Source organism: Aulostomus chinensis, chromosome 5 (genome assembly GCF_037954235.1).
Source record: "Aulostomus chinensis isolate RoL2024-O1b breed Wild chromosome 5, RoL_Achi_v1.0, whole genome shotgun sequence".
NCBI classification, from domain to species: Eukaryota; Metazoa; Chordata; class Actinopteri; order Syngnathiformes; family Aulostomidae; genus Aulostomus; species Aulostomus chinensis.
The window spans coordinates 22,524,781-22,543,713 of NC_141324.1; the positions used below are offsets into that span (position 1 = coordinate 22,524,781).

The 18,933-nt window shown below is 43.5% G+C and overlaps 1 protein-coding gene across 5 annotated transcripts; it reads right to left on the reverse strand.

Annotated features, from left to right (window-relative positions):
- Positions 1-606: 606 nt before the first annotated feature.
- Positions 607-18,752, reverse strand: LOC147261746 (uncharacterized). 5 transcript variants are annotated; one of them, XM_086203945.1, is made up of 7 exons: positions 18,600-18,752; positions 8,383-9,411; positions 7,770-7,984; positions 7,372-7,581; positions 5,032-5,597; positions 4,740-4,831; positions 607-3,635 (listed from the first exon to the last, which is right to left on the reverse strand). In XM_086203945.1, the coding sequence occupies exons 2-7, from the start codon at positions 9,280-9,282 to the stop codon at positions 3,543-3,545; spliced, it is 2,076 nt and encodes a 691-aa protein (XP_086060071.1). In that variant the 5' UTR covers positions 9,283-9,411; positions 18,600-18,752; the 3' UTR covers positions 607-3,542. The 5 variants fall into 5 exon arrangements, with proteins under 5 accessions (XP_086060071.1, XP_086060068.1, XP_086060067.1 ...); XM_086203942.1 differs by lacking the exon at positions 18,600-18,752 and adding an exon at positions 15,205-15,801 and having other exon boundaries at positions 7,770-7,957; XM_086203941.1 differs by lacking the exon at positions 18,600-18,752 and adding an exon at positions 15,205-15,799.
- Between the last annotated feature and the right edge of the window lie 181 nt (positions 18,753-18,933).

Genomic DNA, 18,933 nt, shown 5'->3' on the forward strand with positions numbered 1-18,933 from the left:
GACGTTTACTCTGCCCTCACACTTTAACATTTGATGGCACTAGTGGGGTACGAGCTGGTAGAAGAAGAAGAAACTTTAAACTACTTTTTTTTTTTGAAGACTTTGAGGAGTTGTGTGTGGAGCAGCCTGGCTGAAATTTAGGTTTCTACCTGCTTTTACAACAGCAGGCGACGTCAGGATGGACAAGCAGGTGGAGGAGGTACTGCAGGACCATCAGGATACACGCACAGATTGTAGCTCCTATAGTTTTTCTATCGCAGCATGCCTGGACTATCTGCTATACTGTATTTTTAAATCCCCTGAGACACCTCAGGTTAATTTATATGGTAATCTTGTCATTTCTACTGTCACCATGTTGAGCAGTGTCACTACTTCAGCTACTTTCCCTGAAGCCTTAATCATTTCTTCAGCTGACATGTGGGATCATTTCATTTCTCTGGCCTGCAGCTCTGTTCATAAATCTCCTGCCAACACATCTCTCCTTCCTCCATAGTCCTGGTCAGCTGTCTCTGAGTCCTGATGCCTCTTTGATGGTACTTCCTGGGGAGTTGTCACGGAGAAGATTCATATAAAAAAAGAACAACTTCAAAAACACAAACACGTGAGTTACAGTCGTAATCAGGAGTCAAATGTTTATTGAAGATGTTCTCACTGGATTTTTCATCAAAGCAGATCAACTATGACATAAACAGAACAGGAATAAAAGACTAAAGTGAGGAAAAGCTTTCCCAGTCCACGATTTCTCTTCTTGTTAGTTGACACACCAGAGAAAATTTTAACTCAACTTCACATATTAATAAATGCAATTGCTCTAAAAACTAAAAATGGTTTAAGGGTAATTATGTATCTTGGATGGTCAGAATGAAGCTAGATTCAGATTATTCAGATCTATCCTGCATGCTCCATGTATACTGAAGAGTTTTGTGAAATCATCGCTTGTAGAAACAGAAATAAGCCAATAAAGTTTAACAAGAAGCAGCCAATATTTTGAAGTGTTCTGATTGTCAACTTAGTGTTAGTCCCGCTGACTGCACAGAGGAGCATGTAGATGGACTTAATCATGTTGACAAAATGTTCCGGTTTGTTTGGGAATGTCTAAAAAAATCCATGTCTTGGCTTTCAACATTGCCTTTGCCTTTATCACAATAATTAATATACAATTGACATTCACATGTTCTGTCACGGTCATGATTATCCAACCTCATATAAAACAAAAGCTGGACAGCACTGATTTGTTTGTGTGTAATCAATCACAGCCTGGTTGTCAGGGCTGTTGCTAACCAGTCACAGGCTGAGACCCTGGCTGCTCTTTCAGAATGCTAATGCTAAGCTGTCATGAGAAAGCAAAGTCATTTTGTAGGCACTGCAGGAGGCTCAATCCTTTCTTCATAAAGTACCTGGCAATCAAAATGTTGCATTCATGGTGTTGAAAGGTGCTCTCAGTAGCTAAGTGCTGCAACAACTGTCCACTATCCTGAATGACATGCTGACAGCCTGCATAAGTGCTTTCATTTGCACGTGGACGGACATGTGGGACACTGAAAGTGTTTCATATCCTTGATCACCACAATTTTAATGGACCTCATGCACAAATCCAACACACACACACACACACACACACACATACATTTGATTTGAAATTCTGCAACAGCAAGCCAGTAGTGTTGCAGTTTTGCAGACAATAACGCAGTAAACAGGAGTGAAAGCAGCCAATCCAGCTTCTGCAAACATACACGTACTATGTCATATGATATGAAGATAGACTTGAAAATAATCCAAAAATCTACAAGCAGGTTTGGACTGCACTCTGACTCAAAAATAGCGGTGTTACCTGCTTATTTTATCTGCCATGATACAGTTTATAGTACAATAGTGCAAATACATATTGTACAATGAAACTATAGAGAACCCCCCCTCCGACACACACACACACACAAATCGCGCACACAAAAAATTATTCCCTAAAAATATGACAAATATCCAGTACTCATTCTGACACAATATATTATAAACCTTTCACAAAGAAAAGCTGGAAGGATTCATAAGCGTTTCTGAATTCATAAATATATGCAACAAAAATACAATACAATACATCTGTTGAGGAATCAAAAGCAGACATAAAAAAATTTAAAAATTTTGACGAGACCTCAGGGATAAATTCTAACTCTGTCAGTAGTGGTCAAGTCATTTAGTCCCAAGAGCAGAACCTTAGGTCATGTGTTTTGGTCATGGGGCTGGACCACGCTGAACGTAGCAGGCTGGTTGTGGCATATATTCAGGAGGCTGAAGAAGGCAAAACCAGCCAGGGGCCCTGTTCAGATGTAGCGCAATCATCCGTCCTGAGTGGTTCATTAAATGTGGACTCAGTACAGGAGTGACTGCCCCCCCCCATTGAGGCTACTTCTGAAGGTGGGCCTGCTTGGAAATGTATGTTTTCAGAGAACTTTCAAGTTAGTGGCAATAGGCTATAAAATATACACATTTCCTGGCTGTTTGCAAGAATAAATGCTTTTTAGAAAATAGGCAGGATGTTCAGTGCAGATGATTGAACAATTTTGGTTTCATTTGGCGTAAAATGCGTCCATACAGTGAAAACTCTGATAGTAATGGTATTCTAATGGTGTATTAGGCAGGATATAGTATATCACGAGTATGGTAGAAAGTGATTTTGAAAACAACAGTGTGTATTGTTCTTCTCCTATAATTTCCAGCCGGTAGCAAAGAGTAAAATTTGCTCCAGCTGTATCAAACAACACATTTGGTATTGCAAAAAAAATAATAATAGGGGTTTATTTGCATGTAGATTTGGTCACAAGAGACATTCTAATTCCAGAGTTGTCCACGTATTATCAGCTGACCCAGACGTGTGTTAATGCAGGACTGAACAGGGCCCAACATGGCTGACAGTGAAACATCCAAACTCTTGATCTGTGGTTCTTTCGAACATTTTGCGAAGCGTGTAGTGATGATCAAAGTCTTTAAAGTACATGAACTCCTAAACTATTTACAAAGAACTAAACAAACCTCTGCAATGCATAGCGACGGTATTCTAAAATATATTTTTAAATGCTGTACCTTCAGATCTGAAATTCAACTGTGAAGTTTGAAGATCCCATTACATCAGTCATTAAAAAAAAGAATAAATATCATTAAATAGTCCTAACAACATCATTCATGAACATCTAGAGACTAAAGTGCTGTAAATATTAAAGGAGACTATAAATATGCGGCCCACATTGAAAACTGTGGTATTATTACGATTGCAGTTGTATACACCTCCTGTGAATGTGCTTTAGGTGTCCAATAAAGTTATTATAAGGAAAATGTCTATCATGTGGCAAACAGTTCCATTTGTTTTACACATCATGCAAATGACCAGGTGGCCTCTCAACTTGCTGGGTCAAGTATCATGAGGTTCACTAACAGAGACAAACACTGGACCTGCTGCTGGACGCTGGCTGGTAGGTCCGTACGGTGGAAGAGACGAGGACTCGGGACTCCATGTTGGATTTTCAACACTGTCTGTCAAGTGCTGTTGTAGCTCATGCCTTCTTCTGATTGGCTAGTAAGGAGGCCTCCCATCGCTGTGCCATGGCATTCTGTCGTCGAGGTACCGAAGAGAGGGAAGGGGGGAACTGGAGGAGGGGGAGATTCAGCTAAACCACTAGAACCAGGAAGGATGGACAGATGGACAAATGGATGGATGGATTGATGCAGGGATGGTTGCATGAATGATGCAACAATGGATGGATGGATGGATTGATAGATTGATGCAGGGGTGGTTGCATGAATGATGCAACGATGGATGGATGGATGGATTGATGCAGGGGTGGTTGCATGAATGATGCAACGATGGATGGATGGATTGATGGATTGATGCAGGGGTCGTTGCATGAATGATGCAACGATGGATGGATGGATGGATTGATGCAGGGGTGGTTGCGTGAATGATGCAACGGTGGATGGATTGATGGATTGATGCAGGGGTCGTTGCATGAATGATGCAACGATGGATGGATTGATGCAGGGGTTGTTGCGTGAATGATGCAACGGTGGATGGATTGATGGATTGATGCAGGGGTGGTTGCGTGAATGATGCAACGGTGGATGGATTGATGGATTGATGCAGGGGTGGTTGCGTGAATGATGGAATGATCGACATGTTGATGGATGGACAGGTGCAGGAATGAATGATAGATGGACAAATGAGTGAAATAAATATTTCCTCCATTGTGAACTAATAGATTCAAACATGAATCAGTGTATCTGATCAACAATCAGATTTCACAATTCATTCATGTTCCAGATGAAAGAATGAGAAAAAGGAATAAATTAATCAGCCAACATGGACACAAAGAAAAGAATGTGAATGCTCTTCATGCAGGAGATGGAGGCAGCAACTGTGTAATATTGCGTTCAGTGTTCAAAGTTTCACTTGTACGATTACCTGTCTTTATTCATGTTACTCGTGCAGGTATTACAAATTTAAACTCAACAACTTTCAAGTATTCCACCAGCAAGCTGCAACATGTGGTGATGACACAGGAAAAAGTTTTAGCCTTAAAAGGGAGTGTATGCCCTGGCTGGCAGGACACTGGAGGAGGGCATGACATGAATGAATATTACTGCAAGTGTGCATACAGTATATTGATGTACTAGTACAGGTCATCGAAATGAAGAGTAAAAATAGAGAGTGTGTGAATGTATGTGTGTTGGGGTGCATGTGTGTAAAAGCCAACCTTGTGGTCACAGGACAAGCTGGATCGTTCCATTTTGCGCGTCCTAGAGGGGGACGAAGGGGAGGAGACACATCTATCTGGAACATCTGGCACTGAAATAGAAATAAACAGATGAGAGAAACCACTTCATCACACATGAGTTATCGTCTAATGAGGTAATCCTTAGACACCAGATGTATTTTTTAACTGTTATATTTAAATGGAATCTCAAAAGCCACCGGTGTCTGCAGAAAAAAAAGAAGTGATGTATTGCTGAAACTTGAAAAAAGCTTAAACCAAAACGGCTTCTTACCGTTGAAACTGACGTTGTCAGTCAGGCCTGGAGAAACCAGAACAGTGTCGTACCTCTCTCTCTCTCTTCTGCTCTCCTCCTCTCTTCTCCTCCTCCTCCACGTTTCCTCCCTCTGCCTCCTCCACTCCTCCTCCCTCTGCTTCACGATGCGGATCTCCTGCTCCACAAGCGACTGGCTACTAAGGGAGCGCAGCTTAAAAAAAGGATTGGATGAAAAGGTGCTCTCCTGTGTCTCCACGGACAAAGGGGCGGAGCTCAGGCAGAACTCAGAAGCACTACGAATGATCAGATTGGAAGTTTCCACCACAATTACATTGGCAGAGGGCACGGCTTCCAGGCTTGCTGGCCAATCAGAGAGACCACTCATTGCAGAGGAAAGGAGGCGGTTCCTGGAGGTGGAGCTGGAGGAGTCAGGCTCCAGGATGATGACATTATTGGCTGTCATTTCATGATAGACAGAACGAGGAAGCGAAGAGGAGCAGGAGGGGGATGGAGAGATGGATAAAGTAGGGGTGCGGCAAGCTGGAGGTCTGGGTGGAGATCGTCCTGTCTGCAGGGTGGAGGGTCTGAACATTGAGAACAACAGAAAAGTGGGAAGAAGTTTACTTTTCTAAAGACAGAAAGTGATGATCAAAGTCATAACTGAAGTCTCCTTGGAAATGTATTTGCTGGGGGTGGGTGGCGGAAGCAGTTGTCTTGAGTCTGGACACCTCAAAAAGTTGTTGTTTCCAATTACAAAGTCATTCACTAGGAGGAGATGCAGTCTGTCTGGTCTCCAAACTATGTTTTGTTGGGAAAATGAGTGTGAGTGACATGGGAAATGTGAGAGACAAGATCTTCTGTTCCTAAAATAGATGTTCCATAATCCAAGTTCCCTTTTGTTCCTGATGCTACAGACAAGTCCTCCCACAGGCTTCACATCATTGTCTCTTCTCCTCTCACCGGCTCTTCTGGCTGAAACTCCTTCAGATATTTAGCCTGTTATTTTGGGGGGCAACAATGGAATCTGGATCATTACCTGGATTGGTGTCTGTTCGATATTCGATGAGATCGATCCCTCTCCAGTCAAAACGATGTTTCCATACCACTCTTAAAATGAAAGCCCTCTCCCATTTTCAGCTACTGCCAACAAGGATTAGAGATCCCGTCAACTGCGTACCTTCTCACCCAATCAGTTTCCTTAACAAGGATTGCTAATCAAGTTTTCTCAGTCCTTATTTCACCCAGTCCAGGGAGGACTCTCGTCTCACATCCGCACATTTCAGTTTGCTTGCCAAAGGCTTTTGATCAGTTTTCAAACACCATCCCCAGATGGATCACCTACAGAACCATTTCTCTGTCTTAGGTCAAAGGATTTTACAGTGGCTTCTTAGCATCAGTTCAAACAAATGAGGTCAAGTCAAATTATTTTCCCTTTGGAAAGAGGAGCAAGACAGGGATGTGTTCTATGGTCTTGCTTTTGCAGCTGAGCCTCTCGTGGCCTCTTTAAGACAGTGACATTGTGATGAGGGGATCATCAAAGGTGGCAGGGTACCTAGGGTGTCACTGTATGCTGATGATCCTCTTTGATATATCACAGAGCCCACATTCTACCTTCCCTTTATCCTATCCAAGCTGGAACAGTCCAGTACAGCGATCGTGCAAAAAGCATAGTTTTCTCTTTGAGCTCTGCTGCTCACGATCTCCCTTGTCTCTGTGTTACCTTTAAGTAGAATGACCTCACAGTTTCAGTACTCCTTTCAGCATTTATAAGCCCTTTACCAGATGCAGGTACTGACCCCACTCACCTCCCTACAGCTATTTACAGGCTAGACATTTTGTTCTCATTGACACATCCATATATAGCCACAGAAGTAAGTTGCAAGGGCCCCATTGCAAGGTTCTATGCTTTAATAAGCAATATAAATGGCCAGCTTATAGCCGGCCTCAGAACCTCTGGGAACAATATCTTGGCACTCCTCTCCCTAACGATCTGTGGTAGGCAGTTTTAGAACAAGTGCACTCTTCTTCTTCATGCATTAGATTTATGTTTATACAGTTTGAAGATTGCTCACTCTTTCCACCTCAACAAAGCAAAATTGGCCAGGGTTTGTCCAAGCATAGACCCCAGTTGTGGTCTGTGTTAACACACAGCTGCATTCATACACGGGTTTTTAAAATGCTCCAAATTTAATTTGATACTGATGAAATTTAAATTTGGGTCAATCGGGCCATTTTCACAAACTAGGACTCTTCTTGGTTGATTCCTGCTTTAGCACAACTTTCAACTAGATTAATTTGAGAAGAAGGTCCACCTTTCTAGTTTGTTTGCTCTCTTGTTTGAGTGGATAAGATCCTTACCTGGATATGGTCAGACCCTGTGTGATCATCCCACTCTCTCTGCGGTGGCGCTCCTCCCTCTCCAAAGTCAGCCGTATCTCTCTCTCCACCATGGTCTCAGGCTCCTCCAGGGGGCTGCGGTATGACAAGTCGTCAAGACCCGAATCCTCGGAACTGGGGGACAAGGTGGAGGACAGAGGGGCCTCCCTGGGCACCCGGGGATGGATCACCCTTTGATGAAATGAAAATAAACCCAGCTCAAGTTAAAGTAAGTTTAAACTAAAAGCTTGGAGGAAATGTTTCAAAGTTTTCTTTCGAACATGACTGTCACACATTATTTTTGTCAACCATGACCATCTCACAAAGGGGGTGACATGACAACTCAAGACATGTTATGACAGGTGCAGTGTGTACCCTACCTGTGTTTGAGTCGGGGGCTGCGGGTGGGTGGATACAGGGATGTGTGGGTGCCCTGAAAGCTGCCTTGAGTTTGGAGGATTGGTTTAGGGATGGGCTGACCTTTAGCCTCTTCTTCCATCTTCTTCCACTGCTGGCGGGCCAACAGAAAGTCCACATGCTCCGAGGAGACATTTTCACTGTGGGTGTCCTGGACGACACAGAAATCTCCAGGAAGCTATCAGAAAACACTTAGAATAAAATGAGGTTCAGCATCTGGCTGGAGCAATAAAGCATGAAGAGGACAGAGAAAAGGTGTTTCCATATTGAAATTCTTACTGTACTAACTTTTTGGAGAACAACTACACCCTGTGGAGATTCCCTGAGAACTAAAAGCCTTTGGGGTTTTTTTGTTTACATTTGCTATGCCTGGAATGCTGATGTGACTTGAGTGGATGGTTAGAGCACCAACGTCATTTGGATGTAAGGTACAAAAACAAAATGGACCGTTCTTCAATCTGACTATTTGTGGTCTTCCGAGCATCTAATCACTCCGTGCTAAAAAATAAAAAATAATAAAAGCCTCAGGTTTGATCTCAACGCAACATAAAAACCACTGAGAAGAGAAAGTCTTACCCTCCTGTCGGGGTCAATAGAGCTGGCCGTTGAGCTGACAGATGGAGACCGCAGGAAAAGATCCCGCCTTGACCTCATTTGCTCTTCATCAGTATCCTGACCACCCATCCTCCGCTCCTGTTCTTCTCCCACCTCCTCCTCTCTCTGCTCATCTATTCCTAACTCCATCTCAATCTCTCCTTCCCTCCTTCTATCTTCATCTTCCCTCTCCTCTTCCTTGCTGCCTGCATCACAGGTACTGTCGTGAATTCTGCCGCCGACTGCCTCCTGGCTACTGACATCACATTGTGTAAAGGCTGCCCATTGGTCATCCCCAGCATCGCTGTCTGAGTAGACAATAGCTAGCTCCGCCTGGAGGCAGTCACTCAGGTGGCTGTCACTGAGGTCATCTCTGTTGCCAAGGTCATGACCCCAGGCTTCCGGCAACAGGCTGACTGCAGGCTGCTCTGAAGGAATTGAGGTGATGATGGGATGCTCTGATGATGAAGGACTGGCAGAGATGAGGAGGACATCATCTTCCAGTTCTCCCATCAGCTCTCTCCATCCGTCCTGTTTTGTGTCTCCTCCTCTTTCTGTTTCTGCGCTACCTCTATCTTCTCCTTCTGTTTGTTCTCTCCCTCCATCTTCTTCCTCCTCCCCTCTCTCTGTGTTTTGTCCCTCCTCACTTTCACCTCCTTCCACTTCATGCTTCTGCTCTGTTATCTCAAACACCAGGTAGTCACACTCATCTCCATCTTCATTTTCTCCCGCTGTACCACCTCTTTCCTCTCGCTCGTCACTCATTGGCTGCTGTAACCCATGGACCTCTGGGTAATGTAGTTCGTCTTCTTCCTGACGGTCACAGATAACTGAGTTTTCTCTTTCAAAGCCTGTCAGTGGTTGCGATGGGCTGATCTCCATGGTTACTGGATCTGCTGACTGTGGAGGAGTGGAAGATCCGTCCACAGGGCTGTTGTCCCCAGAGCTACTGTTGTCGTGGTTACCGTCCGTTAACTGAGCCGTTGTCCTCCTCAGCCCAGCTGTGGCTCTCTGTGGAAATGCAAACTTAATTACAAACGGATTGAGGGCATGTTTTAGATACTAGTGAACAACATGAGACACAGTCTGGACCATGTCGGTCCGTGGGTCTGAAATGCAAATTTCTGGATATTAAATACTTTTCTGTTGTGCTGACTTTATGCCATTATGGGACTTTGCTGAACAACAAAAACACACACCAAGCAGAGTTGCTGAAATTAGGCTTTGGCGTCTGGAAATGAATTCAGGAGAATTGATCTGCTCACAGTGAGATTCTCTGATAACTGTTTATTTTTTATTTTTATGACACCTCATTCAAAGCAGAAAATCTCGATAAATGTGATGTTGTTCAATGGATCCACACTGTATTTCAACTGTTACGATTCACAGAGACAGAATTGTAACACCTTGTTGTGAAAAAAGTTTGCTGAACATCCACTGAAGATATAAAATAGAAACTTTCGCTCTGATTCATTGTGAAGAAGTATCTGATGGGCAAATCCAGTGCAGCTGGGTCAGATGTGTACTGGCAAAGATGTCGACAAGGTCAAGAACTCACCTTCACCATCGTGACTGTGGACTGATGTTACATTTACTCCCGACACACATTCAGGCATATACACTGACTGTTTAGAGACACACGCACATACAAAACATCCATGAACAAAAGAGCTGATTAAAGCACTGCTTATGACCTATAAATGTTCAATGGGCTAAGCCTACATTTGGTTACCATGGCAGCGCTGCGTTGGCTGTGAGTGGGTTAGCAGGTTATTATGGTCTGTTGTTTCAGGCATGTGCTGGTGACAGGCGGGAGCTGTTGCTGTGGGAACGCTGAGCGTAGATGCAGAAGCAGGCAAGCTGCTACAGTCAGTTCTCTTTTCAGTAAAGTCACAAGGTGTGAGGAAAGAAACTCATGTCAAATACAAGTGAGCTGCATCTTTGCCTCTGCACGTTAGTTGTGCATCTCCAGGTCTGGTTTGATTGATGAAACCAAATGTGAAGGTACCACAATTTGTAACCCAAAAGAGAAACATCCCCATTAAATCTTAGCTTCAGAACAGCATTTGAAGAGATCAGCAGTGCCGACAGAAACACAGAGTGACGGCCAAAGTACCACACGATGCCAACGCTTTCCTGCGAGCGCAGCTTTGCAGCATGTAGGTGGAAACTGACAGATGCTTTTGTTGTGCAGTCAGACTGGTGTCTTAAAATTCCAAATGGTAACATTTTCTACAGTGCATTATGAGGGCATTCGTGTATTATCACGTATTCATACTCTTCATGACTACAATCATAAATACACACAATGCTTTCTGATGCAAATAATAACAATTCTATGAGATCATCTGAGCCAGTGCTCCCACTCAAGCACCCTAAGTGATGATACTGCGTGGACTAGTAGAACACTATGAGTCAGTATCAGTGTGCAGGCGGGCATAATGTATTATAAGCCCATCACTCAAACTCTGGTCTAGTTAAGAACTAGTCAAGAACATCCATCAGAGACATGAACTTGTAATTAATTCGAAGTCACATCTGTAATGTGTTCTGACCCCTAATATAATGTGTCAGGGAACATTAGTGTGTTCAAGAATGTAGCCTTGGATAGCATCAAGTCTTCTGTCTGAGACTTTTTTTTAGAGATGCTCTGTGTGAATAAGGTCAAATTCTAACTCATCTACTTCATCATGACATCTGTCCAGTTGATTACTTACATTTAAGATGATACTTTCTTTGTATTATAGGTTCTGTGAAACATTGAAGTTTTACAGTAAAGTTTCAATGAGCAGAAGTTCCAGAACAGAAGTAGGAACATTGCATAGGTTCAGGTTCAGAATTCTTGTTTCACACTGTTTGCACTCAAGCTTTTTGTTTCAGAGATGACTTTGAGCGTACCTTTTTCATTCCATGTATCTGAAAACACTGTCAGCAGCCATTAAAATCATATCTATGGTTTTGGTGTAATTCTTATTTCAATGAGTAGTTTTACCTTCTTCAGACTCTGAAGAAGAGAACTCTCAGCATTTAGTGCATGAAAATTGGAACGATGTTGAATATTTGTATGCGAAAATTACACAGTGTGATGCAACAGTTGCTAAGCACGCCTGCATATAAAGCAAGTTCTCCTTGCAGGGAATTGATTCTTCGAGAATATCTTCAAAAAAAGCCAGCGGATTACCTTCATCTCTGTCTTCCTCCAAAGAGAAGCTAATTTCCAAAGGCTGACTGCATGAAAGGGCGGAGCTTCTTCAGAGCAGGTGAGGCTGGCAGCATTGGTTACCATAGTGATCTGGCCAGGTTAAGGCTCAACATACTTTGCTAACTCATAAATCTGGCCTCCTAGCACACCCACCACTCTGGTTTATTCTTCTGTTTTTCTTTTGTTTTTTTTTTGCATGATTTCATCAGTACTTTCTTCTCTGCCTTCCTCTACTGCTGATTTTCAGCATTCAAGTCCACCTGCCTTCATCAGCCGTGACATTTATAGAATGGTTTCTCTGAGAACGAGGCTGTTGAGATAAAAAGCCATGAGGGAGAAATGTAGAGCACTATGAAGGAAATAAGTGATTTCACTGATGTCAGCCTCCCTCATTCAGTTATGTAAATATGGATTGAAACAGTCAATACCTCCCTCCCTTTCATTTGGCTTGACATCAGTGAGTCTCATCGTTCCATCAGACTGAACTCTGTGTCAGGTGAACCAGGCGACATCAACCGGATCAGTTCATAATTGGAATTGAACGTGTCTCGCTAGCTTCCTCCAATAAATGACTGGGTATTTAAATTAATTACTTTCTCAGTGTCACCCCGCCTTCATTTTCTGGCTGTTGTAATACACAGTGTCGGGCTAAAAACGACATCGCAGCTAAGGAGCTAACAGCAGCTTGTAAAGTGCTGACTCATGCTAGATGTCACTAACCACAGCTTTCCTGTATTCAGGTGTACTGCTATGCATCATTAAAGTGTGTGTGTGTGTGTGCGCGCGTGCGCGTGTTTGTGTATTCTGAGCACAGCAACGCTCCATTTTCTGAGAATCGCCAACATACGTGGGGGTGCAGGATTGAAGAGTGATTAGTTGTGCAGCAGCTCTGACTTCTAATCCACCGTCCCGATCACTCCCTGCCTGGAAGCGAACCAACGACCTTCTGGATTATAGCTCAACCTCTCTAACCTCTGACTACTTGCAAAACTTCCACCTAAAATTTGATCATAACAAACAGACTGCTTGATCATATAAAGTACACTTTCTAAAAGTTGTATTTCAGGTGTCCCACTCCTCTCCAAAGATCATATCAAGATATTTAGGCTAAAATGTTTCTGTTTTGTAGAGGTGTGGATTCAAAGAACAACCAGTATGCTTTTACCCTCAAGAAGGCCTTCGGTGATGCGGCTGTGACATACAGAGTAAACTTTGTTGGAGCTGTCAATGTTTATATGTAAATTGGGGTGAAAAGTTAGCTTTTGAGCCGTAACTGTTCAAAGTGTGATCTTTGTGAGCTCATCAGAGCATTTTGAAGAAATTCTCATATTATCCAACAGAGGGCGCTCTAAACCTTCTACCAGGATGACACGTTGAACCTTTTTGATCAATAAATAAGCTAATGTTGTTTTGTTACACAAATGGTGGAAAATAGTAAGCTGAGCCATCCTGAATGGAAAACCACAGCACTCAAATGTCTGGGGAAGCAGGGCGTGTAAGGATTTTCAACGCCACAAATTCCTCTGCTTTGTCTTAATGATACTCTTCAGCATCAACAAGTCTGCACGCTCACCTGCTAATCTTAGCTTAGACTTGTGCACAAAAAAGTTTCATCTCTCAAATGTTGCCAACAATAATGTTAATATCTATTTTATACAGCAGCAGTCGATTGACAGGTGAGTCTTCAATTGGTCACAATGAAAGGGGATTTTTCACCAGCTCTGCTTTGTCTTGACACAAGGTCTTTCCTAGGCTCTGGACTATGGCCTTTTTCACAGAGGGCTGCAGAAATGTTGAATATATTAGCTTCAAGCTATGTGGTTGGCTCTCTCTGTATTCTGGAGTCACAGAAAAGTGATGCAGTGGTGAAAAAAAATCTCTTTGTGAGCTCAAGACATGCACCTTTGGGTAAAGACTCATTTTAAACTCTTAACACTGGATGACATGCACTGAAACTACTGCTTGAAGCATAGGCTGAATCACCGACCTTAAACATTTAGAAGCAAAACAAGCTAGCAAGCACATTGACCTTAGTGCTGGAACCACGAACGCTAACCAGTTTAACAGTATTGAGTCATTTAAAAAATGTTCTGAGGAAAAATAAATAAAAACGTCCACAGTTAGCAGCCAGTACTGACTAATATTTACATTTGAAGAATAATTATTCAGATTTTCTCCCACTTCACTTGTAGTATCCTCCAGCCTAAAAAATGATATCATGTGGGGTGTATTCACAACATTTACACCACATGCAGCCAATGTAAAAATACACATTTGAACTTTAATATGATCCTGGGCATGACTCAACCTTTTCTGTTCTGTTTCTGTTACTACCTCTGCTGCTAAAACTGATCAGCCCCCCCCCCCCCCCCCCCTGCACTTTTACACAGCACAGATGGTGGAGCATAACAGCTCTTACCTTCAGAAATAATCTGTCTAGAGTGAAAAGTGGAGCTAATACTCTAAAAAAAACACTGCTGAGAGCCATAATTTGGCGCACAGACACACACATAGCAGCTCTAGCCACAAAGTACACATTACACGATGACATTTTCACCCTGAACGACTGCCTTAGCAAGTATTTAGGACTAACATTATATCCCCTAAAGTGACCTGCTGCATGGTCAGTGACACACCGCCACTGCCAGCCGAGCTGCTGGGTTGTGGCTCGAAGGTGGTGTGGTGGTGGTGGTGGTGGTGGTGGAGGTGTCATCTGTGGGCTGGTGGTTGTTTATATATAAACCAAAAGCAATGACTTCAGGCAGCTTTGCTAGCTTCACCTCCTCCGGATGTTTTCGTCCTGCTTCTACATTTGTGAGGCCTGACCGCTCACTGACTTGTGTGTGTGCAGCTCAACTTGCCTGTCTTTCAGAGACTTTGCACCTGAACTAGCTCCCCTACATGGTCTAGTCACATGATCAAAATGACACTTGCCAGTGGACATCATGGTAGTGTGCGTATCACCCAGCATTCATCTCTGCTTACCTGCATGTCACACGAAGGCTAAATGACTAAATACGGTCACTGAATTACATTGCATTATGCAATCCATAGGATTAGCCAAATCTGATCTATTATATAAACTATTTTATTATATAATTATCTATCCGATTGCCCTGAGACGTAAAAAAAAATGTTGGAGATGCTGTTGTTCTTTTGAAGGCATCAAATGGGACCACATCCACTTTTACCTGGCTTCTTTGAAAGCAGCAGACATCTTTTTTCAAGTGTGGGGTTGGATCAACTGTTGCAGCCCCCCCCCCCCCCACACACACACACACACACATACACAGCTGGCCTGCTCCCGCTAACTACGCCCCTGTGAGATGGTCTGTTCACCTCAACTGGAGGATTCAGCATCACCTCACCACTCAATGACACAGGCTCCTTGGTGCTTTCACGCAACTATCACATCCATCCACGCCGTCAGTGAGAGACACGCTCTCTCCGCTGAGCCCAGCTCGTTATGTAAGGCAGCATCCTCAGCTCGGCGGAGCACCAACATCGTGACACATAAGCGCGCGGACAGAAGCCAAGAGACACCGGCTCGGCACGGCTCGTCTCGGCTCAGCTAGCGTGTCGCCGGTTGTCTATGTACCTACCAGCAGCTTCCAGCACAGCAGCCAAAACGAGATCATCTCCAACCGGCCGCGGCGCGCGCATTCCTCTCTGCCTCTCCCCACCGGCAGCGCGAGCAGCCAGGCGGCCAGCCGCTGGCGCGAGGAGCGGCGCATGACGGCGGACGGTGCGCGTGTGCGCGTGTATGTACGTGTGTGTGTGTGTGTGTGTGTGTGTGGCAGAGAGAGGAGTGTATCGACCAGCTATGATGATGTTTCCGGTGAATTAGAGCAGAAGAGATGAATCTGTATTGACAGATGATTACATCTCTCTCTCTCTCTCTCTCTCTCTCTCTCTCTCTCTCTCTCGCTCTCTCTCTCTCCTCCCACCAGGAGGCCAGTACTTGTTGCTATTTTAAAGTCAAAGTGAAATTAAAACGGCCTTGAGCCCTTTTAGATTACATCCTAGTTATATGCGGAACTGATGGGAAAAGCAATTACATTGTTTTATCAAAATGACAACATCAATCACCAATAACATCATGCAGTTACAAACTCATAACACTGTGACCTCCAGCCATCAATCAATCTTGCATATAGGAGTTAATGGGAGTCCTAGTTGTGTCTGAACCCAAGTGGGTCATCTGAGACCCTCCTGTTCCAGCTAAATCATATTTTTGGTTTTCTTTGCTGTATAAAGTGGTGAGGGTCTGATGCTTGAGCGGCCGAAGATATCACAGCAGCCGCCGCCAACATGGAGGACGCGGAGGTCAGCAGTCACTAAGCAGCTGCTCATCACTCAATCACACAGGTCAGCCAACATCAGCCACTTTGAGTCTGCAACCTCTCAACTTTCTTTGTGAGGCTGCAGCCGTGTTCTTCAGCCATGAGTGTGGGCGCAGAACATTTAGCGTGTCACCTCACTGACCATCACACTCCTAAGGGCCTTCCACCCATTCAACAACTTGACCCTTTAGTTACACATTCTCCATGAACCTCAGGGAGTATGAAGGTGGATGTGTGATCCATTGAGGTATTAAAGCCAACAAAATTATTAGGAATTTTGGTCATTGACAGGTGGCACGGTGGTGCAGTGGTCAACACTGTTGCCTCACAGCAAGAAAGTTCCGGGTTCGAGCCCCAGCTCAGCACAGGGGTCTTTCTGTGTGGAGTCTGCATGTTCTCCTGTTCCTGTGTGGGTTCTCTCTGGTACTCCAGCTTCCTCCCACAGTCCAAAGACATCAAGAGGGGACGAGGCTGATTGATACTCTAAATTGTCTGTAGGTGTGACTGTGAGTGTGAATGGTTGTCTGTCTCTATGTGTTGGCTCTGGGATGGACTGGTGACCTGTCCAGGGTGAACCCTGCCTCTCACCCGAATGCTGCTGGGATAGACTCCAGCCCCCCCGTGACCCTTAACATGATAAGCAGTCGACAATACATGGATGGTTGTTCATTCTATACAAGAAATGGTGTTCTTGTGTGTTCTTGTCAGTCAAGTGAGTTCGGTGCTCTGAGATGTTTCAGGTCCCCTCCGTCCATGAGGAAGGTCTAGCAACACACTCTTCCTAAAAAACATACCTGCAGTTTAAACGGTATATTTTGCTCTTTTTATTTCCCTTTTTTTCCATTGAGATTCCTCAATAATCGTTACTGGAAGGATAAACAGATCATCATTACGAAGCGTCAGTCCTTCCTTAGCCATCTTCTCTCTATCTTCCTTTCTTTTCTTCCTTTTCGATCGCGCCTCTCTCTTCACAGACCTCCTTTAACGCCCGCCCACCACTGCCGTGAATATAAAAATAGATCAAATAAATCTTGACAATGTTTGCAGAGCATCTGCTTCATCGCAGTACACAGGATGAGAACTAACTTGGTCCAAAACCGCACAGCATCAGGCAACGTCGGTTCCAAATACCAAAACTGCTCTCAACCTCCATAAAAATGTACATTTCAATAAAATTCCTCCAAAGCATTTCCTCACTCGTAAAATATTTGCAGTTTATTTTTGAGAATCTGAAATTTTGCTTTTTTTTTCTTTTTTTTTTACATAGATGTTTGCAGTGTTTCCTGCCTTAAGGTTTGGCAGGACTATGTTTTACTGCCCACGTACTTGAACAAAAGGTGCTACTATTGTGAATGTAAATCTACTAAAATGTCGTCTGGCATAAATCTGTGGTTGCACTGCTCTTTACTATGGAAAACCTCAATGTAACTGGCGTGTCACCTTGATTCGTGATGTCACAGCGGGTCTTTTCATTTAGCGCGCTGTCAAAAGGTAAAATAGTCGTTGATTTAAGTTCATAGGTCAGTGAAGGACAGATATGTAACACTTGAACATTTAGGATAAAGGCTGCAATCAAGTCCTCATTTAAAAAAGGTCATGGGAGCCTGAGTCACATGCTGCGTTGTTGGAGTTTATTTCAGGCGACTGAATGATTAGTATTTATTTCTCTTTGAAGAACGTTTTCTCTCTCTCTCTCTCTCTCAGTCAGGTATTTCATTCCCGTTTTAGTCGAGCCTATAACCACCACGACTGGATTTCATTAACACGCTTGAGACAATAAGAAGTTTTTCCCAAAAAATGAATAAAATATATGATTTTGAATGTTTGAATGCCATGTTTTAATATCCTGGTTGGGTCGACTAACACACAATCACAAGGTCATTGCTAGACACACACACACATACACACACACACGCACGCCAAACACACAGAGGCTTTCCTCCTCATCCTCACGCTCAGCAAGCATCAACAGTTTTTCCTGTACTCTACATTTACAGATCAATGAGACAAATGAACACATGAACCCCGGAGTGAAGAAAAGGAAGGCAGTGATGAAGCGTCACTCTCAGAGTCCATCAGACCTCCATGACAGAAATTCACGCTTTCATTCATTCACGTGTCACAACGCTAGGATGTCATACACATAAACACTGTAAACTAAACTAAAAAAATCACTATTTTCGACCACCACCTTGCACTGTTTTTGCGTCAGTTTCTTCTCTGACCTCCTTCATGTCAGTAGTAATTCTTCAAACAACCCGTAACTTTTGGCAGCCACTGTTCTCTGTACATCAGTGGTTACGTTCTTCTTTCTTTTAACTGGTCACATTCAATCAAATTATTCCTGTAAAACAAGGATCAGCTGATTATGGATATGAGGCAGAAACTTTGTGTGAACATCATGTAAAAAGTTTAATCTTTGGGTTTAGAGATGAAGGCCATTCAGACAGTCCACCTGGTTGAGTTATTCCTCTCTATGGACAAACATTGTGTCAGAGCGGCCTGACATTGCATCGTTTTTCCCCAAAAATATATATTTGTATATGAATGACATTGGGAATCATGCAAACCTGACAACTTCCTGTCTGACAAATCTATTTGCAGTTATTCTTAAAGTGAGTTTCATGGGCTTTGAAGGGAGAGTTGAGTCCTACCTGCTGCTCCAGCTGCTCCAGCTGCTCTGATGTCAATACTGGTATTCAATGATTACACTGCTCTATGTTTCTCTTCCTCCTTCTTCCTCCTCATGTTATCCCCTCTTTCCTCTTTATATTCCTCTCTCTCTCTCTCTGTCTCTCTCTCTCTCTCACTCATGCACTCACATCTCAATGCCAGCGGGGTGCATATTGAGTGTGTGGGCAGCAGCCAATCAGAAAATAGCAGCTTTAGCGACATTTGCGACACACACACACACACACACACACACACACACATACACACACACACGTTCAGCGTCTCATACTGACACACTTATTATAGGATGGATAC